The following is a 23,151-nucleotide window of genomic DNA, read 5'->3' as shown; positions in this document are numbered from 1 at the left end:
TTTAAGCACAGGGAGAAAATTAACATTTGAAAAATTGGTAATGTAATAAATCAGCAAGAAAAGCAACATTGTAACAATGCACGGAACAAACCAACACACAATCGTCCGTGCGGCGCTCAGGCGCGGAGAGTGGAATGGGAAGAGAGGAGAAGGACATCCACTTCTCTCCCTCCATCATGCTAGTCTGCTGATTTCTTGTCCAGTATGCACTGCCCGCTCATTGTCTTTGCACAGTCCAGATGCACCTGTGACTCACGTAGACTTTTCATTGCTCTTTGCGGTTTTGGCTGCCTTTCTATATATAACCCACAAAGACACCCGACCATGGTAGTAGCGAGGTGGGAGGGGGGTGTGTACAAAGTGCAGGAGCATCTAAGAAGACGCATGTTTGTCATGGATGCGAATTGCTGTATGTAGCATGTAAAACAGTTTGATATGGTCACGCACTCGTGCGCTGTAACCGGAAAGTCGGTTTTTAAAGACTGCTTACTTCATTGTGTATACGACTGTAGGTGAATGAAAAGATATAACTCTGGAGAGGGTAACATACAATACAGCGTTGTACACGCGGCACACAGTGATTCACATCCGCGACAAATGTGAATCTTCTTAGATGGTGTTGTCACGTCCACCCACGCTCTCGAAGCACACATACTGCCTGGTCACGTGCCCGCTCGCAAGAGCAACCAACAGAGACTCGTCCACCAACTGTAAGACAATGGAATACCCCTTGCAAACTGCTCTACACGACGCATACAATGATTCACATCTGTGACAAACAAACTGTTTTACACACTGCATTCAGTGATTCACAGCTGCGACATGATTTTTCTTAGATGGGTCTAAGACCATGGGAAACCCCTCAGAAACTGTTTTACACACTGCATACAACAATTCATATCCACGACAAACAAACTGTTTTACACACTGCATACAGTGATTTACATCCGTGACATACATGCCTCTTCTTAGATAGTCCTGCCGCGTCGTGTGGTGCCTCTGTGTGAACCAGTCGGGCATAGAGAAGTTCAGCTGCTGAGAGAGCGTCTTGACTGTTGCAGGGCCTGCATTGGTGAAGCAGGTGAGACGGTAATGAAACAGAGGCACAGGTAGCGAGGTGGGTGTGTACAAAGTGCAGGAGCATCTAAGAAGACGCACGTTTGTCGTGGAAGCGACTTGCTGTATGTAGTGTGTAAAACAGTGTTTTATGGTGCATCGTAACCGAAAACTCGGTTTTTAAAGACTGCTTACTTCATTGTGTTTCAACCTTAGTTGTAAAGGAATGTTTTAAGGATCCCATGGGATAACCCTCGCAAACCATTTTACACGCTGCATATGCCGATTCACCTCCACGAGAAACATGCCTCTATGAACAGTCAGCGTGGGTCAGAGCCGCATGTTGCCTCTACGACAGACGAATATAAATGACGCCATTTTTTCTGAGTTAGTGGCCGTGGCTCCTTCCTGTGTGCGCCATAGTTGTCTCATTTGTCGGTGGCTTAGTGAATCCACGCCCCTTCCAGCGTGCTTTCCATGGTCGTCTTGCCTTAGTGAATTATATATATAGATATGTGTATCAGTTCTGTATTTAGTAATTATGTAATCTAATTGTTCACAGAGCCCTGTGCCTGCACTCAGTAAGAAGACCACTCTACAAATATGAATTGTATTTTATCCCAGGAACCAAGATATAGTTACAGGATATTAACAATCTGTGTGGCACATGATTTTAGACAGATTTTTACAACATTTGCAGTTATAATATGTTCAGTAACCCAAAGATGTGCTTGCCAGTTAATCAGCAATTGTTCAGTATGAGCAAATGTGTGTAAATGTGCCTTATGATGGACAAACGTTTAACTCTAGGCTAGCTCCTGCTTCATACCTGTGGCTTTGCGTTAAGCTACAGTGCACTATAACTGTCTAATTGATATCTTTAGTGATTTATATCCCTCCACTCTAATAATAATAATAATAATAATACATTTTATTTATTTGTAGGTGCCTTTCCAAACACTCAAGGACAATGAACAATAGATAAAACACAGATTATAAACAAAAGTAAAATACAAAAGTTAAAATCAGACAGAGCAATTGTAATCAAAGAGAAAAAGCAGTCTTAAACAAATGAGTTTTAAGTTTAGATTTGAAAAGGGAAAATGATTCAGTATTTCTAAGCTCAGATGGTAGTGAGTTCCAGAGCTGGGGAGCAGAGCAACTGAATGCTCTGCTCCTCATAGTGGTAAGACGGACGAAGGGGACAGTCAAGTGGATGGAGGAAGAGGATCTAAGGGTACAGGAGGGAATGGCAACATGGAGGAGGTCAGACAGTTATGGAGGGGCAAGGTTGTGGATAGCCTTAAAAGTTAACAGAAGAATTTTGAATTGAATGTGGAACTTAACTGGAAGCTGCAAAACAGGTGATACGATGAATAAAGGGGGTTCTAGTAATGATGCGGGCAGCTGAATTCTGGACCAGTTGAAGCTTATAAAGAGATTTGCAAGAAAGACCAAAGAAAAGGGAATTGCAATTATCCAGACGAGAAGTGACAAAGCTCTGAACAAGGATAGCAGGGGTGTGGGGAGTGAGGGAGGAGAGAATACGATTAATGTTACACAAGTGGAAATATGCAGACCGGGAGATATTATTGATGTGGGACTGAAAGGATAAAGTACTGTCAAGGTTGACACCTAGACTCTTAACCTGTGAGGAAGGGGAGACAGAGGAATTATCAATAACATATGAAAAATGATCAGTTTTGGATAATGTTGATTTTGTACCAATGAGGAGAACCTCAGTTTTGTCACTATTTAATTTAAAAAATTTTGAAGAAAACCAGGATTTGATTTCAAATCAGTAAGTGAGGAGGGTGGAAAGGAAGCAGTAGGTTTGCTAGTGAGATAGAGCTGGGTGTCATCAGCATAACAGTGGAAGCTAATGTTATATTTACGAAAGATATTACCAAGGGGAAGGAGGTAAATAATGAGAAGGAGGGGCCCCAGGACAGAGCCTTGGGGCACACCTGAAGTAACAGCGGTGGGTTGGGATGTGAAAGTTTTAAGCTGAACAAACTGAGTGCGGCCTGAGAGGTAGGATCTGAACCAATCTAGTGGAGTGTGGGTAATGTCAATCAAAGATAATCTATTGAGAAGAGTAGTGTGACAAATAGTGTCAAAGGCAGCACTCAGATCAAGGAGGATGAGAATGGAAATTAAACCAGAACCAGCTGCCATAAGGAGGTCATTAGTAATTTTTATTGGATATGTAACATGATGTACTATTACTAAAATGATTCCAATGATTGAAAAGATTTCTGTTATGAACATTGTATCAGTAATGTTTTTTATTAATGGTATATTCTTTTATAAAAGTACATTCTGGTATAACAACTTGTTGTTTAGTTATTTACTTTAAATTAAATTATGGTGGAGAAATAATTAATAAGGGATTGCCATGTTTATTTTACTTTCCAAGGACACATCGTATTTTTTGCTTGCATGTTCATGACTTTCATGTTCATTAAAGTATATGAATTTTTAAAATAATTTGCAATTTTTAAGCATGTTAAAAATAAAGGTACCATGTATTTTAAAATCACAAGCTTAGGAAAATACCAAGCAAAGGTTAAAATCATAAAAGATCCAATAAATAAAATCTAAACATTCAAATATTACTTTCTAACTAGTAACTTACAAGAAGGTTTTATTAGGGCCTGTGTAATTTAACATAAAGCACTATCCATTTATAAAAGAAATATTTCCTTACTTATATTCCCTTATATTTCTTTTCATATAATTTCAGATATTTTCATTAATCAAATGCAAGCAATCAGAAGTAACTTGCAAATGATAAGGCAAATAATATTTTGAAAACCTCTTCAATAACAGAAAGAGGGTTTAATCTTTGGTGGCCCCAGTAATACTGGTACAATTTTAAGTGATTTATATGCAAGTGAACTAGAAAAGGTCCAGAGAAGAACGACTAGGCTGATTCCAGGGCTACAGAGATTGAATTATGAGAAAATATTAAAAAGAGCTGAGCCTATACAGTTTACGTAAAAGAAGATTAACAGGTGAAATGATTGAAGTGTTTAAAATTCTGAAGGGAATTAGTACAATGGATTGAGACTGTTATTTTAAAATGAGTTCATCAAGAACACGGGGACACAGTTGGAAACTTGTTAAGGCTAAATTTCGCACAAAGATTAGGAAGTTTTTCTTTACACAAAGAACGATAGACACTTGGAATAATCTACCAAGTAGTGTTGTAGACAGTAAGACTTTAGGGGCTATCAAAACTCGACTTGATGTTTTTTTGGAAGAAACTAGGGGGCTTTGCCCCCTGCTTGCTTCGCTTGCCAACCCCCCGGCCTGCGCTATGCGCCAGCCACTTCGCGTCTCTGCTGCTTACATATGTGGATTTTAGTTTCACCAAACAACAAATCTTTTAATTCTCACGGATACCTCTCTTCATTGGGAAGAAACACTACTTTTCCCTGATGGCAACACGAATAAGACAATCTACAACTCCCCGACTTAAAGTTTAAATCCGAACAATATATTCTATCTCTTTTCGCTGTTCCATTATTTCATCGAATAATAATTTCTTTTATTTTACACTAATGTGATCTTTACTATCATTTTTTTTTTAGACTTTTGAATTTTAGTACTTTTATTATCTCTAACCTGCTCTGCATGTGTATCGTGCCAATGTTTTGGAACCTCTTTACGACATTCTACTTTGTCAACTATTCTTTGTCTTTTTTTTACGGCCCGATGCATTGTTAAATCTCTTGGCACAAAGTCTCGTCTCGCGGGACTTCAAAGTATCTCTCTGAAGAACTCATGTCTCGTCTCAGGCTAAAAAGTCTTGTCTCATCCCAGGTTTTTTTTTATATAATAGAAAGATAAGTGGATGGGACTGGTGAGCTTTGTTGGGATGAATGTCCTAATCTTGTCTAAATTGTTCTAATGTTCTATTGTTCTAATGCTCTAAAGCGTTCTATTATTATTATTTGACAGTTTACCACTAGAGCGGAAAGACTGTCTTTACCTCTAGATTTCAAAGTCTTTTCTTAATTTCTTAAACAAAAGGAATGGCAGGTAAGGTTTACAGCTTTAGGGCAGAAAGGTGTATGTTAAGATCTGCACAAGTGAAGGGGACATAGCAGTCTGAGATTAAGCACTGAGTATGTCCCCATTGTTTCTCCCTATATCTTTCTCATTGTCCTCTTTTAAGTTGCATGCAGTTGATACTATTATGATCCTGCAATTTTACTTTACTAAAATGGCAGAAGACCTATGTGAGCTGTATGAGCTGCATATGTGAGTGCAAAAATAAAAGTGTGAGAATAGGTGAATGAGGCAGAATAAGTGAGAATTCCGAAACTTGCATATAAATCAAAGCACACTCATCCTAAAGCTTCCAGCACACCCATAATGTTTTGCATTCATTGTTATGCCTCATACTGCACTGTTTCCCCATCCTTCTTCCATCACATGCGTAACACCCTAGCAATCATGTCAATGTGTACAATAATATTTTAAATGAAAAACAATGAGACAAAAAATTTCATCTATCAGCTTGAGATGAAATTGCAGTGAATCTGTTGGAAAAAAAGACAGGATTAATTTTGGGTACTCAATACCACTTGCTTTAATTTCTTGGTGAGTCTGGATGTGAGAGTTTCAACTGCCTAGATGCAGTTATATTTTAATACAACAAATAAGAGTGGTAAAAGAAGAATACAGCCACAAAAAAACTGAGTGCCTTTACACTGAATTGAAAGCTCTCCCTACAAAGGAGTTATCTGTTGATTGTATACTTTTACTAAATATTCCATAGTACAACCAAAGAAGTAAAAAAGTAATTACATGACAAGGTGATTTTTGAATGGATCCAGACTTACAAGTTTTCACCACTGCAGAAGTGGGAGGACTTCTGGCTTGATCCTTTAGTGCAACCACATTTACAGTGTACTCTTCGCCTGGCTTTAGCCCTGTCTGGTTGAAAGATGTCATCGTACTGGGAAGCTGGGCAATCATTCCACCTTCATTGTCCTGATAAACAAATCCAAATAGTTTATTCTTCTGAAAATGACTCTTAATTAAAATACATTTTTACAGTAGATCTGCTATTGTCAAAACTCCTGCTGCTCTGGGAGCTCTAGCAAATCTGGCAGTAAATCATAGTAATCACGTTTAATTACAGTAGTCAGAGCAGCAGACAGATGTCTAGAAATGACAGCACATGAGCTATAATCCCAGAAAAATGCTGATATTTGTGTTGTTTCTTTCACTTTTTATCATTGATGCCATAAACGGATACTTGGGTAGTCAAAATCCATGATCTTTCTTTCTCACTCAAATGACTGATTGTATTTGCATTTTCAAAGGTGCCCTTTAAAACAGCTTAGAAGTGCAGTTTGACACATTTTTGTGGGAACTTTCAAGTTTTCGAAAAGAGGTTATCACTGGAGATCACGGTTTAAAAGACGTCTCTGTAATCTTGAAGAGCAAAAATGATTAATTAATGTGGAAACATCCATTTCCGCCAAGGCTGACAACTGAAGTAAGGCTGCCGTCCTTCAGCTCTGCACTATTTCGACCAGAGCTCTACATCATTTTAATTAACATTTCATCTTCTTAATTAACCTAAATGTTGCTGTCTGTTGTAACAAGTAAAAATGTACAACTGAAACAAAAAAATACCCGACTCCATAGCTTGTGAGAAATCTTCTCAATGTGCTGGATTTCAGCACAGCAAGATCATATAGTACATTATTGTGCTATGACACATATAAATTCTGCTTTTAGTACTTTAGAAGTTCTTACCTTTGGAATGAAGCTAATTTCCCAGCCATCAAAAGAGTATGAAAATGGCTCCCACTGCACCTCTACTGATGTCTCTGTGATGGATTTGAAAAGTATACCTTCTGGAGGCGAGAGATCTATGAGGCAACAGGAGATATATTATCACTCACCATCTTTTTTATCTTCAATCAGTCAACTATATAGGGTCAAGAACTTTAACAGGATCTCAAGGGACAGATTAGGTATTACGAAAAGGAAAGGCAGAATATACTGTATGAGCAGTCTTCCTTTGTTTTCACTTTTCCTTGAGACAAACTAACTCAGATGTCATTTTTAAGGTTAGGGTGGGTAGAATTTTTATAGATACATCTGACACTCTAAAGGCACAGATAAACAGCACTACATAATAATAAACAAGACACCATCACTCTTGAAAGAAATTCTTTATTGCTAGTTTGTGAGATAAAACTGTACAACTCAATGCAAAGAATAACAAGATGGCAAATTTTTAAATGCAACCTCTAAAACGTATTGAAAGGAGAAATTCAGTTAGCAATTAGTTGCTTCCAGTTTTTAGATTTTAAGATTTTTTAGATATGTATTGTTGTAGAATATGTATTTTTATAAGCTAACACCAAAATATTAAAATATGCTCTGTTCACAGTCATTCATTGATAAGTGGATTTTGGTATTTGCTGCTAAAGGTTTGCTGCTGGTTTGTAGCCACTGCAAAATTATCGGAATAATCAAAAAGTAAAGGCAATTTAAAAACTTTGCAGTAACCACAACAGCTGATGCAAAACTTTACATTCATGATTGCTTATGGGTGGTTCGTGCCAAGGTCAAATGAATATGGAGGGATTGCACAACTGTTGAATGTTGATCGACTTCTTTGGGCAGAGGGAGTGAAACCTGCTGAAATTCAACAGAGGACATTGGCTTGTGCAGATCGGCAAGCTGTTTTGGGTACCATTTTATTACAATACCCCAAGTCATCATGCACTATGACATGTGCAGATCTATAGCTGATATCCAAAAGTGCAACAACAACGGACAGTGTCGTTCATCGGTCAATGTGGGCTTGTGTGCATGATGGCTGACCAGATTGAGCTTCATCACTCACTTTTGTTGTTCCACTTTAAACCTTTCTTCCCATTCATAAACTTTTCAGAGACTTATGCTGTTTTCACTTCAATACTGAGCCAACATCCTTTTCACTCTTTCAGCCCAAAGAAATCTCACTATGGTACATTGTTCAACAATGGAGCAATCCTGCAATGGAGCATCCATGTTCATTTGTCCATGGCTTCAACGAGATTAATGGCAGACTGCTATGCTGTGTGTGTTCAAACTACCCATAAGCCATTGCAAATGTGCTGTATTGTGTCAGCTTCTGTCCATTGCAGTTCAAATTGACTTTACTTTTTGATTTACCTTTGTGTCTTCCTTACAGTCTGTTAATAAAGATATACTGAATCATTGTTGAATATATATTATTAATATGCATGGTTTAATGTATTCTCTGAGCATCTGTTATCACATACAGACTGTTAGTTCATCGATTTATTACAGATTCTAGTCAATGGTTACTCATACACTTATTATCATTGAATGACTTTGTTCTTTAGTGTTCATTGCTTAATGCGCAACATTTCCTACTGTCCACCGTCGACTATATAAAGCTCCTGCAATTATTTTGGGCCTATTCTTTAGGAATATACTGTACGAAACCTGACCCTTGACTAAATATTCTCTCATTCTCACTCTAAAAGAGTCCTGAGTTAAAAAGAAAGAAAAGTAACATTAGCATCATTGGAATGCACAGTTGCAGCTCATTACTGAAAAATCAACTAATTATGCAATGAAAATGGCAAATATTAGGCTATTCATCCATTCATTAAGAGACCTTGCTTATCCAGTTCAGGGTCTTGGGGGATCGACACTTTCACACCATTCTGTACAAGGCAGGGACCAACTCTGGACGGAGCACTAGGACAGTAAAATTTGTAATCATTGTTGCATAAAGTTTTTAATGTACACTTAATATACAGAAAATACAGTCCTTCATATGCATATCAATCCATGTTAAAACTTTTTATTTTGTGCTGAAATCTTCTAAGTTTGAAAGTATTAGGAAAAAAACTGAACACAGTGGATCATTTTTCAAGTTTTCAATGTTCTATTTGCTGTGCATACATCAAACAGCTCTTACTGTCTAGAATGGTAAAAGACTCTCAAGTTTGCCTTTTGAGACTACTTCTTAAGTTAGAGGACATAAATCAAGAGAAAAACTAAACAATTGTCTGTGACAAAAAGTATAAAATTTGAAGGAGGGGGTAGAGAAAGAGAATGAAAAAACTAATAAACCATTGCTGAGAAATTGGCCAACAACCACAGAAGGAGCAAGCAATCACATCCTGCCACATCATCTAAAGAAGGTGGCAGCAAATAATGAGAGAAGTATCATCAGAGCTGTGAAGTAAAATCCAAACAATAAGAGCCAAAGAGATCTCAAACAATATTCAGAATTTACACCGAAAAAGACATTGACACGAAAAATGCAATGGATGATCAAAGAAGAAGAATAAGCTCTTAAGTAAACAGAAAAGTATTCCCTGTATAAGACAATAAAAATGCTTCAGTGGACCATGATTCAAAATACAAAAAATATAAGACCTAAAATATACTGCATGTTTATGTATATGTTTATGATGAAAAATTCAAGAAATATCAACAACAATTTTAAACAGTTTTACTATTAGTTACAGCAGTTGGGGTACATGTACAGTATGTGTGTGATCGTTCTTTAAGTTGGTATAACAAAGGTTCAAACTGATCTGGTTAGTTGTTGGCATGTTACAATGTGACTACTCCCCTTTCCATGTACATAAAACAGGAACAGCAGGCTTTTCTATGTTTTTTTTTGTGGGCTAAAAACGGATGAAGAGCACAGATTCATTGTCACCTTTTGTAGCCATATGGAAACAATGTTTCACCTTAGGGAACTGTCTAGAAATGAACTGAAAAATCCAAGAAAGAATGCAGGAGTGTTACAGAGGAGGAATGACATCAACATCCACTTCAAATGACAATATTGCACATGCTCATGACATGCTTCTGGTAAGCAGGCATGTATGTTGGGCAAACTGCACTAATAACCTGGAAGACTACTTGTATGTTGAACAGTGATGTTCTAGTGAACTCTATATTTCTGCACTCATTTTTAGGTGCATTCACATTTAATGCATAAAGAACATACTACTATTGTCATGTCTTTCTGTCTGTAAGAAACAACTCAGTTTCCAGTTGAACAATTTTGTTGAAATTTGGCATTCTTATTCTTCAAGGAAGCCTGTTGAGGCAGTCCAAATTTCCTTAAATTTTTCAAATACCATGCGCTGTACGTGTTTCAAAAAATTTCAAAATCTCGCATAGAAAAGCATTGGTGTGTATGTGAACACATTAATCTTAAACCTATGAACAAGTTTTAAGTTTACCTGGAGAGCGGTTACTTCAACTTGTATATTTTTTATGCTTTTTTTCTTTTACTCATTCCACATCTACTCCTGACTGCAAAACATTAAAATACCTGCAGTACTCTGCACCGAATTAAGCACACCTTGCTGCTGGACAAATGATTGGGCGGGGATGGATAACTGAGTATTACCATATGAAAAAAGTATGATGTTAGGTGTGTACTTTTCATACAATTTAATAATAATAATATTATTTATTTATTCAATATGGTGCTAATGATATTGCTTATTTATAGATAATCGGCCCTTACAATACCAGAATGCAGGGGTTGGACTTTCTATATGCTCACATGTTGGCTATTGCCGCCATCTTATCCCTTGCTCATCTCATAGCTGCATTGCATCTTTTGTGAACCTCAGTCGCATCAGCTCACTTCTTCAGTAAGTTAGATGATATTCTTATTCATAGAAGCTAAAAAGAAAAGTAATTTAACTTATGTAGAAATGTATGAAAGATGGCTTGGTGACACTTCATGATACAGTGACAGGACATGTACTCAGAATTTCTATTGTACTAAAAGCACCCTCATGGCTGCAGGCTGCATAATATGGCGGAGAGGGTGACAATTAACACTTTATGCACATGTTTTAATTAACACATTCCATGAATTTAGTTAATTCATGTGCTTAATTAAAACCTCCTTACAATTTAGTTCATGCATGCTTCTCTGCTTTGCATAGCCCTGCTGCACTTGGTGTTGTAAAATAAATATGGCAAAAAAAAAAAAAAACTATCAAATGCCCTTTGAGAAAGGTAATTCAGTACTGGCTCATATGTAATCTGTTCCTGATGTCACTCAACATTAGCACTAAAGAGGTGTCAAAAGCAACAAGGCACAAACATCGTTGCAGCATCACTTTGAACAATCTGTAATGGTTAAGATGATCGATGAACAATGATGCTTTGGGAAAACCACCCCTAATTCAAAACATTCTCCTGGATGTAGGTGATTTAGGATAACAATAACTTTACTTATGGAATGCACTGTGTACAGTGGCACAAATGGTACAGGTTATCAAAGAACCACAGGGGATAACTTTAGAGAGAAAGCTTATGGACTTTCTAACACAATAAAAATATATTGCACAAGGCCAGATTGACCCTTTAGTGGTTGAAGTATAGAAAAAAGAAAAGTCCTGAAGTGGCTCTTCTTCGATGTTGGTATAGTGTCATCAGTATCCCTGAGAATCCTTTCTAGCTGTTTTTTGCTCAGAGTGATGCCTTGTTAGGCTAGAGATGATGCTGTTATAATTCATTCTAAATCAAAAAGTAGCCTTATCATGGTGTCTCTCTCCATTAGGCTTTCCATATACAATAACAAGTTCAGCGGGGCTAATGCAGAGCAGTGGTGCACACATTAATTAATAGTATGAACGTTTTAATTAAAACATGCAACCAAACTATAAATCATTCGCACAGTTTATTATTTATTTTTTGTCCATGTTCTCTCTGGGGCTCCATAATCTAAAGAAGTATTTCTCAACCTTTCGCGACTCGCAACGCATTTTTTATAATGGAAGTTTATTTGCCATTTAATCGAAAGAGGGTCACCCTTGGTGAATTTTGCTTGATTATCTGTGGTATGGAGCCCCTTTGGTGCAGTTAGTGCAGTCTCTGGAGTGGGCGGGCCTTCACCCAGAGGTGAATTGAGCATGATCATTAATACTAGAATTACCAAAGCCTACAAAAAAATTTGTAATCCCGGCCCACCTTAAATCCATTCACACCTCTCTGTCAGCGCTTTTTGTGTTGTAAATGTGTTGATAAGCACAAGCAGCAAGCAGCCTGCTATCCCATCCCCACAGAAAGGGCAGAAAGTTTACCTGCGTGTGAGTTGCCTAGAGTTGTAGAGGGTAAATAATATATTGTTTTTTGGAATACATGCATTTCATGTGTGCTCCATGTCTACAACAATCTTTCTAAACACGTTAAAACAGAAATGTTTTTCATGTTTTAGTAATAATTGACAAAATGTAGACATGAAGTGTATAATGTGTGAAGCCTGAAGTCCAAATATCAAATAAACACTTTCACAAAAGGTAAAACAAAACAAGTGCACTTTTATTTAAGAATATAACTACAGAAAAAGAACCTGCATTAGGGTGTGACATTGACATGCCATTAATATGGCTGCTTTGGTGGCATAACGGTAAGAACTGCTGACTGGTAATCAAAGGGTCACTGGTTTGATCCCAGACGTCTACATTTTGAGAAGTGAGCTGCTCTTATTCTTACTATTATAGAATAAAAACATACATTTGATTTGAGTCTGTAACAGCCAGTGTAAATTTATGGTACTTATGCTGACACTTCAGTACGTGAGCAATGGCACAAGAATGCACGTTGTACTTTTGCTGTTGCTGTACTTTGAATATAAAAGCCAGATCGAATGTTATTTACCTGTTTAACTTGATTTATTTACTTATCTTCGTACAGCGTAAAGTCACAAGTAGACTGCAGAGCTTCCTGTGTTTGATTGACAAGGGCATGTTCGCAAAGTATAGCGATGGCAAAAGTATGACGGCAGCTTCCAACTGCAGCTATAGACTCTTCAGTATGTGAGCGACTCTCCACGCTAGTGTCTAGATCTGGATGGTGTATGTGCCCAAAAAAGAAGTCTGGCTGCACTCTCATGCCATTGCTCATGAACTGAAGTGTCAGCATGCACTTTTCATGGCATTACACATGTACTTTGTGAGCATGACTGTTTTTGAAAAAAATGTAAGTTTAAGGTATTTGAACTAGTTAGCCACAGACCCTCCACATCCAACAAAAACTAACGTAGCACATAAATGTCATTAATTGGAAATCTGCTGCCTATGAAAGCAATTTCACTTATGTGATATTGTAAAATTTTATTAAAAAAACATACTTTACATACACTAGTTGCACATTTAATTACATTATATTCGCTGTTATTTTCAAATATGACTCAATGTTACAAAAATATACAATAAATAAAACTGTGAAAACAAACTCTTTGATAAAGTGAGTATAACATTGAAAAATGCTCCTACTTTCAAACCAGCTAACCAAATCTCCAAATGCACCTTAATGGTACAGCATGTGCACATTTTCTTTTTAGTTATTAATTTATTGAATATACATTTTCGCTTACTCTAATAGTTCAACCTTAAGAAGTCTTTCAAATTGCAGTGTGTATATAATCCACTATTTGAACAATAAACTGAATTCTGAATGTTGCTCCACAAATATCAACTGAAAGTGGGTGAAGTTAAGGCTTTCCGAAGCCTTATTAAGTTACTGCTGATGCTGTACTTAAAGGATGCAATCTGCTGTATTCTAATTTAGACAGTTCAATTTGTTTTAATATTCATTCTCTAGTACGATTAGTGGAGACAAATACCAAAATGTTTTTCTTACATTCATAATGCATGTATATAATAAAGACAATATATACCCATTAAAGAAACTGACAGCTGATATGTTCCCTAATTTCATAGAAAAAAAGCTTATTACTTATTAAAAAAGTATATAAATGTATTTCACTCTCCCAAGGCTTCTATTTTTTTTAATACATATTTATTTGTTGTGATAAAACAATGAATTCACAGCCTTGTTGTCAGAAGTAGTGTATACTGTGTGAAGACTATGATCAACAGGCCCACCCTTACATGGAATATCATTCAAAGGGGAACAAGATGGTGCAGCAAAAGAGACAGCGAGAGGTAGCCAAACTGAACACCAGTTTACTAGCTGCCCATTTTCCTATCAGAAACTACAGGGCCCAGTCGGTCCTCCAAATCTTTTTGTTTTGCCTTATGCAGATTCTTAAAAAGTAACATCTTTTACCTTGGAAAGCTGTATTGATAAAAACAGTCATTGTGACTTTAATTGAAAGTCAGTTTTGTGACCATAATAAATCATATTCTTCTCTATGTCTTCTGACAATGTATGCAGTTCACCAAAAGTCATGAGGTAGGAAGCTTGCATCATAGCCAGAAACCTGGCGAGTCTTTTCAGATCTAATGCCATATGGACAGCAATGGCCTCTTCAGCATGAGTACACCTCCTTATACTGTCCACATAAGCATGAACTCACCTTTAACATATTTGTTCCATCTGGTTTAAGAAGATTCAGAGTGGAATTTGCAGCACACATATATTTCTTTATTATTTTCCAATTAACTGAAATCTGCAAAATCAGGTTGCTGATGACTTGTAATTGAAGTAGACAGCATTCTATAATTTACAAAATGCCCACCTGGCTGGTAAAAGATTATTGCTCAATTGCAGATAACCAGAAATTTCCATTTTAGCCTATAAGATTTACAGATTTCAGCAGAGCCTTGGCTTCTTATGCCAGGTAGCAGATGTCAACACTATTCATGCTGCCAGGTCTTTTTCCTTAGAGATACATGGGAATGTCACAGTTTATTTTTCAGGCATTCCAAACAATAGTTTATGGCCAAGATCACATGGGCTTTGATAAAAAAAATCAAAAACTGACATTTTGATATAAATTTAAGCAAAAATGTTTTAAGAGATTGTATTTCACTAGTTTGATTTCAGAGTTATCAATACTAAAAAGTATGAAAAACAAATGCTCACCACGAAATAAAACACACATAGATGAATCCATCCATCCATCCCTGTTGAAACACGTAACCCAATTTTAGAATCACAGGGAACCAGAATCTATCCCAGCAGCATTCTAGCACGCATGTGCACAAAATGTTCACATAACAGCACCTTCTCCTGCTGCTTTAGTTGTGTTAACTATACATAATAGAGTACAAAAAAGTTTGTTCTCTGGAATTAAATGGAACGGGAAAACAATTATGTCAGTATATATAAGAGAATTAAGTGAACTCATATTGGCTGCAGATTATTATTGTAAAGAACTGACATTATTAATCTGCAGATAAATTGTATTTGAACTGATCAATTAACAAGAGAAGGTGCAGCTCCCCTAAGTGATACAAATATAGGATAGGTTTAGCAATGGACACAGGTGTCAGAAGATGGGAGGCTGCAATGGCTTAGGAACCTGATCTATGACGTCCAGCCCTGATCTTTCAGTCCCAGATATACATGAACAATTGTGACAAGAATTGCCTATCGTGTACCATTCGTATTCCCATTATACTATATATATATATATATACTAGCCATGTGCGCCCAACTATGTTGCGCGTGTTAACGTTATCTGTGAAGGGCTCCCTGTTTAAACGCGGCTGCCAGTCGTGAACTGGGCCCATTGTCGCATAGCATTATGATTTTTTATAAGGGAAACAAAGTTGCAAAAGAAAACCCTTGGACATTGATTCAATAGGAACGGCCTACTCAGAATCACTGTCCAAATCTTAATTATGTGGTGGTGTAGGAGCATTTCTGCTTCTGTCCATTCACAGTCCATCTTGTTTTCACGACGCTGTTGTTTCCGCTCACAATGTCTTTTCAACCTTTCTTCAATCTCGCAGGTTGCTTTGTGGCAATCCAAAGAGTAAGTCAATATACACAGAGCAATGTTAATAAAAGGGGGACACATAGGTATCCAGGCTCTTTAAAGCATAAATAGGGATCACTTCACTGACATGTGAGAAAGCCACGGTACAACTGTGAGATGTGCAGCACTTACCGGCTACAACGTAACAATAATAATTTCCGGAACGTGCTGTTACGTTGTGATTCATTTTACCCACTGTCTTTCTTTCATTGATATGTTACGTAGGCACGTACCTTTTATCTTCGGCAATCTCATTCTCTAACCAGGCCTCAGGAGCTAACCAGCGTAACAATGTCCACCACCCCTTTCGTTATTCCAGCACATTGTTGACATCCGTGAGTAACAACAACGTACTAAACTGGAAGGTGGTCTACGCACGCAAAGAAAGATCAAGATCTAAATGAAGATCTCTTTAGTTAATTTAAAGCACAACAATTTGTTTAGTTTGAATGTCTGTGTTTTGAGGTGTGACTGGCGTACTACAGTCTTCAGTAGTATAAGCTTGGAGGAGATTCTTAATGCAATGCCTATGTTTTAGCTGTCTCTCTACTGCCATCTAGTGCTTCTTCTTCTAATTCATTCGCGGACAAACAAAGATCAAGATCTAAATGGAGATTATATATAGAGATTCTTTTGAAGTTCTTAATTATTGATATAGGTTTAATAAATTACTATGTTTTAACTAATATTAAAAGATAGACGAGGAGCTTATTTCAGTTCCTTTTCTTCCATACTGATTTTGGTCATTTTGTGTTAATATTTTTCATGCATTAGTTACTAATTATTGGAAACTACTCTATTGGGTCTATTTTCAAAAAGGTTGTGTTTAAGAATATTGAAAAACAATGTCATGTGCTCAATGTCGTCCACCGGCACATAAAATTGCCTTTTATTATCGCTATTACTTTTAAATATGACCCACTGTTACAAAACTATTTAATAAACAAGAATGTAATAACTGACTATGGATAAAGTAAATAAAAAACTGGAATGCCCCAGTTTTCAAATCAGTTACCTTATTTGCTAAATGCACATGAATGTTATGTCATGCATGCATTGTCTAACATGTAAAAGTTTCACTGCTATCCAGAAAACAGGGCTTTCCGGATGATCAATGATTTAAAAGTAACCTCAGGCATGATAGAGTGATGGTTTCTATAAGAAAAGAGAATACCCTTGCGACTAACAGTACTCTGTAAATATTGGAGCCAGATTACAAAAGTCACTCTCATGGTGTTTTCCTTTTAATATTTATGTATGTGTTATTGCTTGTTTTTATGTTAAAAGTGATAGGTAAGCCACTGTTTATGACAGACATACACAGCTTCACTCTCTAGACTCACTAAATTAACTCACTGATATCCAGTATTTGACCTTCCATAAGTGCTGTGAATTGAAGCGGAGACAGGATGGACTACTAGAACACCTGAAAAGGTGACGACACAGACTACCACTTACATGTATCCTGTAAGTAAAAGTATAGTTACTTGGAAAGCATCTACTTGTCAAGAGCTTTCTTTGCTACGATCACTACTGTTGTTTACATCCTCACAGAAGCAGCTCATAGTACTGTATACAGCAAATTGCCGTCAGTTACTAAGTACAAGAACTCTTACCCGGAAGCCCTTTACTTTTCTGCTCAGAGACTTAATCCACTATAACCTGAAAATTGTTTTTTGTTTTTCTGATTTAAGGATGTCACATCAATACCAAATTAAAAGGACCATACAAAGGGATTCTTAGACTGAGTTTTCTTAATTAACATCAGACTAAAATCCTCTTAGGCAGACGACAAAGAGAAACTGAAGAGTGCCTCCTACTGATGAGCAAAAGAAGTACTGTAGAACAGATACACTTTCTGATTGTACAGAACCGTATGAATTCATAGGTCCTGACACATATTTACTCAACCATAGTAAACTGAGGATGCTACTTATTACACAAAAAAAAATTAAAAAGGTCAGTCAGTCAGTCATTGTCCAACCCGCTATATCCTAACACAGGGTCACAGGGGTCTGCTGGAGCCAATCCCAGCCACCAGAGGGCACAAGGCAGGAACAAATCCCTGGGCAGGGCGCCAGCCCACTGCAGAAATTAAAAAGGTGTTCTTTGAAAATACAGATCAGACATTTCACAACCAAAAACATAGTTTAAAGATAAGAAGTGACTTAAAATTAGAAAAAGACTTACTACATTCAAATCATAAGACAACAATTTACACGATAAATCAAAATTTAGGCAATTAGGCATGCAAATGGAGGACGGAAGCACAGTACACAGATGACAGCATGTAGATATTATGGCAGGAATTAGTCAATCACAAGCTATAATTACATATATAGCTGTACAGTTAATAATTTAATTTCCATAATTTGCACAATGTATTCATATAACATTTACTGTCTGCGTATCATATTCTGCCTGATGTGCACATATATACTGTCTGAAGTTCACCCTTTTATGCACTTTATACTGTATATTGAACTGTATAATTTTTAATACTGTCTACACTTTATATGAAAGATTGTCTGTTTGGAAGAATTTCATTGTGCCAATAGTTGTATTAGCTGCACACTGCAATAAAAGTTTAATTTCAACTTCAGCATCTATAGTTTGTGGGTACAAAATTCCTGTGTTATTCGTAAATTTCTCTTTTTCATTGCACATCTACAGGTTGAAGTTCACATTACCTTTTTCACTTAAACCACACTGTGAGGCAAAAAACTATTTCATCTGCTCAGGGGTTTAGTTAATAAATCCATTAAAGATCATTGAAGAAAGGAAAAGTGGAGCAGTAATCTAAGAAGTGCTGCATCACAAAGTAATATCATATTAAAAATGTGATATCTTATGGGAACATTCTACTCCTAACTGCCCCGATTCAGAAAGCATTTCAGAAGTATTTGCAAACTCTGATTATGATATTGGATTCGAAAAATGTTGAATATATCCTTTATACAGTTACTAATTAATGGTAATTTAAATCTTTAATACTATTGTTTAGTAAATTTGTCTTTTAAATGTTGCATAGATTATTTCTAACCTTACATAGAGATGAAGAGTAGGTCCTGGAATCAAGGACATTTTTGTAGCTTTCTCGTATTTCTTATTACTTCTGATCTTCAACCAGTGGGGTCTGCTTGGCTGATGCTTTCAGCCAATGTGGCCTCATGACAGCAAATGTTTACATACACTTTTTGTATTTTGTATTATAAATAAATACGATTAGGCAATAATATTAAACAGTAAGTAAGAAAGCAAAAACAAAAACATCTATATGATCTTAAAAAAACAGTTAAATATCAAGTGGAAGAGTAGCATCTTTATATACAAAATAATGATGCAAGTCTCTAAAGATGAGTCCAGTGATAAAGGCCAGATGGCCAGGAGGACAGAAAAAACAAAACAAAAACAAAAAAAAGTTGGAGGAAAAAACAAAATCTGCAGGGGTTCAAAGGTTAAAAGACTGGAAAGCCCTCACTGGGCACTCTACCTAACATACTGCAAATGTTCTTAATTCATTCCTCTATGTTTCCAGGCTTCATATGAGATGATTCGATGAAGTCAGTTTCATGGACAGCTGAGGCACCCGCCTTCATTCCAGCATCACATGTGACTGCATGGTGCCTTGAATTATGAAACTGAATGCTTATTTTTTAAAAAGTAAATACATTTTGATTGTTTTAAATACATGTTTAATGATTAGTTTATCACAGAATAGGTTATTTAAAAACAGAATCCAAATGTATACATTTCTGACAGTCAGAATCTGTACCAGGTTATCTGCCTGTGCTGTGGGGTATGTTCTAAAAGCACTCTAAGGGAATCATTTCAGTGTCTCCTAATTCAGCTTAATGCGCTTTTCATTAGCCATTCAGCAGTGAATAAACGTATTAGGGTAGGGCAGTGAAGAGAACACCTGTGTCCAAATGAGTGGCAGTTAATTTGTGGACATTCTGTCTGTATAAGGACAGCCTGTTCTTGCAGTGAACCTATTGCAGAATTTACCGATACAACTTCCATTCCTAGTAGCCTGCAGGAGTAGGCAGAGAGAAGCCATCAGCATGCCATTAAACTGCATTTAGTAGAAGGAGATGATTACAGTAAAGATGCTGTAGTCATTCCCATACAATACTGAAGTGTACATTTGTTACAAAACATGGATGCTTGGCTTGATGGTTGTACAATAGAGGGTGGCATTTGTGACGTGATTCATCTAGTTAAGATGTGCATATCCTAAGTAACAGCATTCTCTGTATCTGATTTATAATATAATCCATACTACCAGAGTAAGATTTCAGTAGTCAGCCAACAATGAGCCGTAATGGGACCCCCTGATTACCACCGGGTATTGGGCACACAGTGTGAAGTCATTTTAGGTATAATAAATAAAATCACTAGCTAAACACTAAATTATTGGTATGACTGACAATACCAACCCTTAGTGTGGGGAAGCCCCACCCCACCACTATATAACCACATGATTAACTAACTCTTTTTCTCTTAGACTTGGACCAATCTCCAAGATTCTAAAAATGAGCCATAAAGTTTAGCTTCCGACTTTTTTTCAGTGGCTAAATTGGATGCACTTTTTAAAATTCTTTACTGGGATGAAGAATCACTGCCTCTTCAGACCTTCTTTCTTTACTTATGAAAGAACTTGTATCCTGTATGAGTGCATGGGGATCACCTTCAAGGCTCGACTAATGTAAGCAGTACCACTCCAGTATCAGAAGGGGCACTCACACTTACAACCTATTCTCTTTTGCCTACAGTTTGGAGAAACCCCCCGGTGAGGAGGCTTAGTCCCACCTGTGACTTCTGAAGTAAGCCCCAATCCACTTCCGGATTTGGTGGTATATATCTGGAAGAAGGCATCTTTTGAGACCTGCACTTAGACAATGAGAGAGCTCCTTTGCAAAGCCCACAGTGTTGATCCTAAACAGCTACCTTTGCAACTAAACACCATTTTCAACACTTTGGTGCCCCAACTTACTCCATACTGGTCTGTCCTTTGTCAGACAATTATACTTGCTAACACCAATCATATCTCAGGTATTGAAAATTTACTCTTAGCTGTTCATATACTTCCCAAAGAAAGTTATAAAATAGTTATAGAATAAATACAGTAACAGTTTTAAGGAATTTGCAGGACAGTTGAAGAGCAAGGACAGCACACCAATTACTCGGTTTACCTTTTAAATCAATAAGACCTCTCTCTCTATGGGTACATATTTCAGCTCCCTGCCAGTTACTGCCACATGGCCTTTCAAGAGAGGACCAATTACTGTAAATTCACCATCAGCTTAGGTTAATTGTACTGGGCCAAGAGGTCATCAACATCTCCAATGCTCAAGTTTTTACAAATATTTAAACTCTCAATGGATGTTGGTGGCCACGGAACTGATTAAAAAATGTAACTATGTGGCTATTGTTGTTAACAATTCCAAAGATACAAATACACTTTTGATCAGGCTTTTTGATGAAGGACTATTGAAGTTTACACAAGTCAGTAAACAATTAACACATTACTTTGTAAGGAATTTGTTCTATAGTCTTTCTCTAATAGAATTATGGTTTTGATTTTGGCATCAAACTATTTCACACAACACTAAAAGATTTTATAATGTGTCTCACAATAGCATTCATACCTTACTAAAATTTTATTCAATCTCAAACTAGTTATTCACATTTTTAAAACTATATTTTTAAGTGAATATTTTACCTTAAACCTGAAATGACAACTCTGAAAGCTGTGATTGCTAGTAAGTAAAATATGACAAAACTATAATAAAAAATATGACACAACAACATTTATTTCTAGCACATTTCCATACAAATGATGCAGCTCAAAGCTATTTTCAAGTTGTCAAAGAAGTGATTACATGCAAATAGAAACAAATTAAAATTAGATAAGAAAAATAACACATAAATAGTATACTAAAAACACATATAGAAACTTTGAGATATGTTTACTGCCTAAGCATTTCTTCTTTTTCTGGGTCAGTACACAAATTAATGGATGTTTTCTTCCACTTGCTACCGTTCATCCTGCCTTCTGGGGAAGGAGACTGAAGTCTCCAGATACCTCAAAGCATGTTCTGGTTCTTTTCAGAAAAGACAACACTCCACTAGAATTACAGTTTTATAGGGGTCTGCCCAGCCCAATAAATTCACTCCAAGGTAAAAAGAAATGGACCCTTCTGGTTATCTGTTACCTAGAGAGTGCAAAGGGAGATTTGGCAAGGAAAAGGGCAGACCTGTTACTCCTACTACTACTACCATTAATACTACTACTGCTGCTGCATTGCTAACTAAGCTCACCACAACAAATCAACTCAACATGAAGGGTCTATTAGGTTGGAATTTAAAAGAGCTGCCACTTTGATAACAGTGTAAAATAAAGTAATACCCATGCTGTTATATACTAATGAAAATATTCATTTTTAAAGAAGAGTATTTTAATTACAAAAATAATTAAGTGGCTGGACTCAAAAATATAATTAAAGAGTTTGTGTTTGAACTGTTTGAGTGCCCCCTGAACATCACGGACTTCAAACATTAAATTCTGTTCTTCTACGTCATAGTACATAGCAGAACCAAAAGTTCAAGTCTTAACATCTTACTTATTACTACTGAATTGAAGCAGCTTTAGTGCTTTAAAACTTAACACTTTACGCCTGTAAACTTTCATAATTTACAGTTACTGGAAACATTTTGACATTTGCCGAAAATAATACTTACATGTTGACACTTGGACACTGACTGGTGCACTGCGCACATTATCCAAGGTGGCGTAGATACTAATGTTGTATTCAACACCAGGCTCCAGCTCACCAAGTGTGCAGCTTGTCCAGTTGCCTGGCACCCTCAGCTCTAGCTGAACACCTCCAGGAGTTGTTGGCATGTAAGCAATCAGATAATCCTCCACGATTAAAGGACCTTCCCACTCCAAGTCAATAGCGTGTTCAGCAATCGCAGACACTTTCAGCTTTAAAGGATGAGCAACTACAAAATAAAGAGACGATTTTGTTAATAGAATGAAATGAGCTGCCTTGGCACATGTGACTTTCTTCAAGAGCAAAATGAAAATAATTCAGTGACAACACATACTTCAGAGGACTAGGCACCTGCAGCATTTTTCATATAATCACATAGCAAGGAAGAAAAAATTAGCTTAGTTAATTAATTAAGCACTTAAAACTAAAAAAAAAACCAACATTGGCTGAGGTGGAGGGATAGAGAATTTGATACTTTCAAAGCAATATATAATAGATGATTTATTTTATGTTCTTCTGATTACTTTCCTAACTCCAAAGACATGCTTTGAG

At 36.7% G+C, this 23,151-nt stretch overlaps 1 protein-coding gene across 1 annotated transcript in view; it reads right to left on the bottom strand.

The window, feature by feature from the left end:
- The window catches only part of tnr (tenascin R (restrictin, janusin)), a 208,313-nt gene that overhangs the window by 137,621 nt on the left and 47,541 nt on the right, over nt 1-23,151 (bottom strand). The window contains exons 3-5 of the mRNA XM_039735597.1: nt 22,565-22,828; nt 6,835-6,950; nt 5,910-6,060 (exon numbers count right to left, since the gene is read on the bottom strand). Coding sequence (XP_039591531.1) covers nt 5,910-6,060; nt 6,835-6,950; nt 22,565-22,828 — 531 coding nt within the window. The remainder of the gene's footprint in view (nt 1-5,909; nt 6,061-6,834; nt 6,951-22,564; nt 22,829-23,151) is intronic.

Source organism: Polypterus senegalus, chromosome 14, assembly GCF_016835505.1.
Source record: "Polypterus senegalus isolate Bchr_013 chromosome 14, ASM1683550v1, whole genome shotgun sequence".
Taxonomy (NCBI): Eukaryota; Metazoa; Chordata; class Cladistia; order Polypteriformes; family Polypteridae; genus Polypterus; species Polypterus senegalus.
The sequence above is the reverse complement of the archived record's forward strand: the minus strand, read 5'-3'. Positions and strand labels throughout refer to the sequence as shown.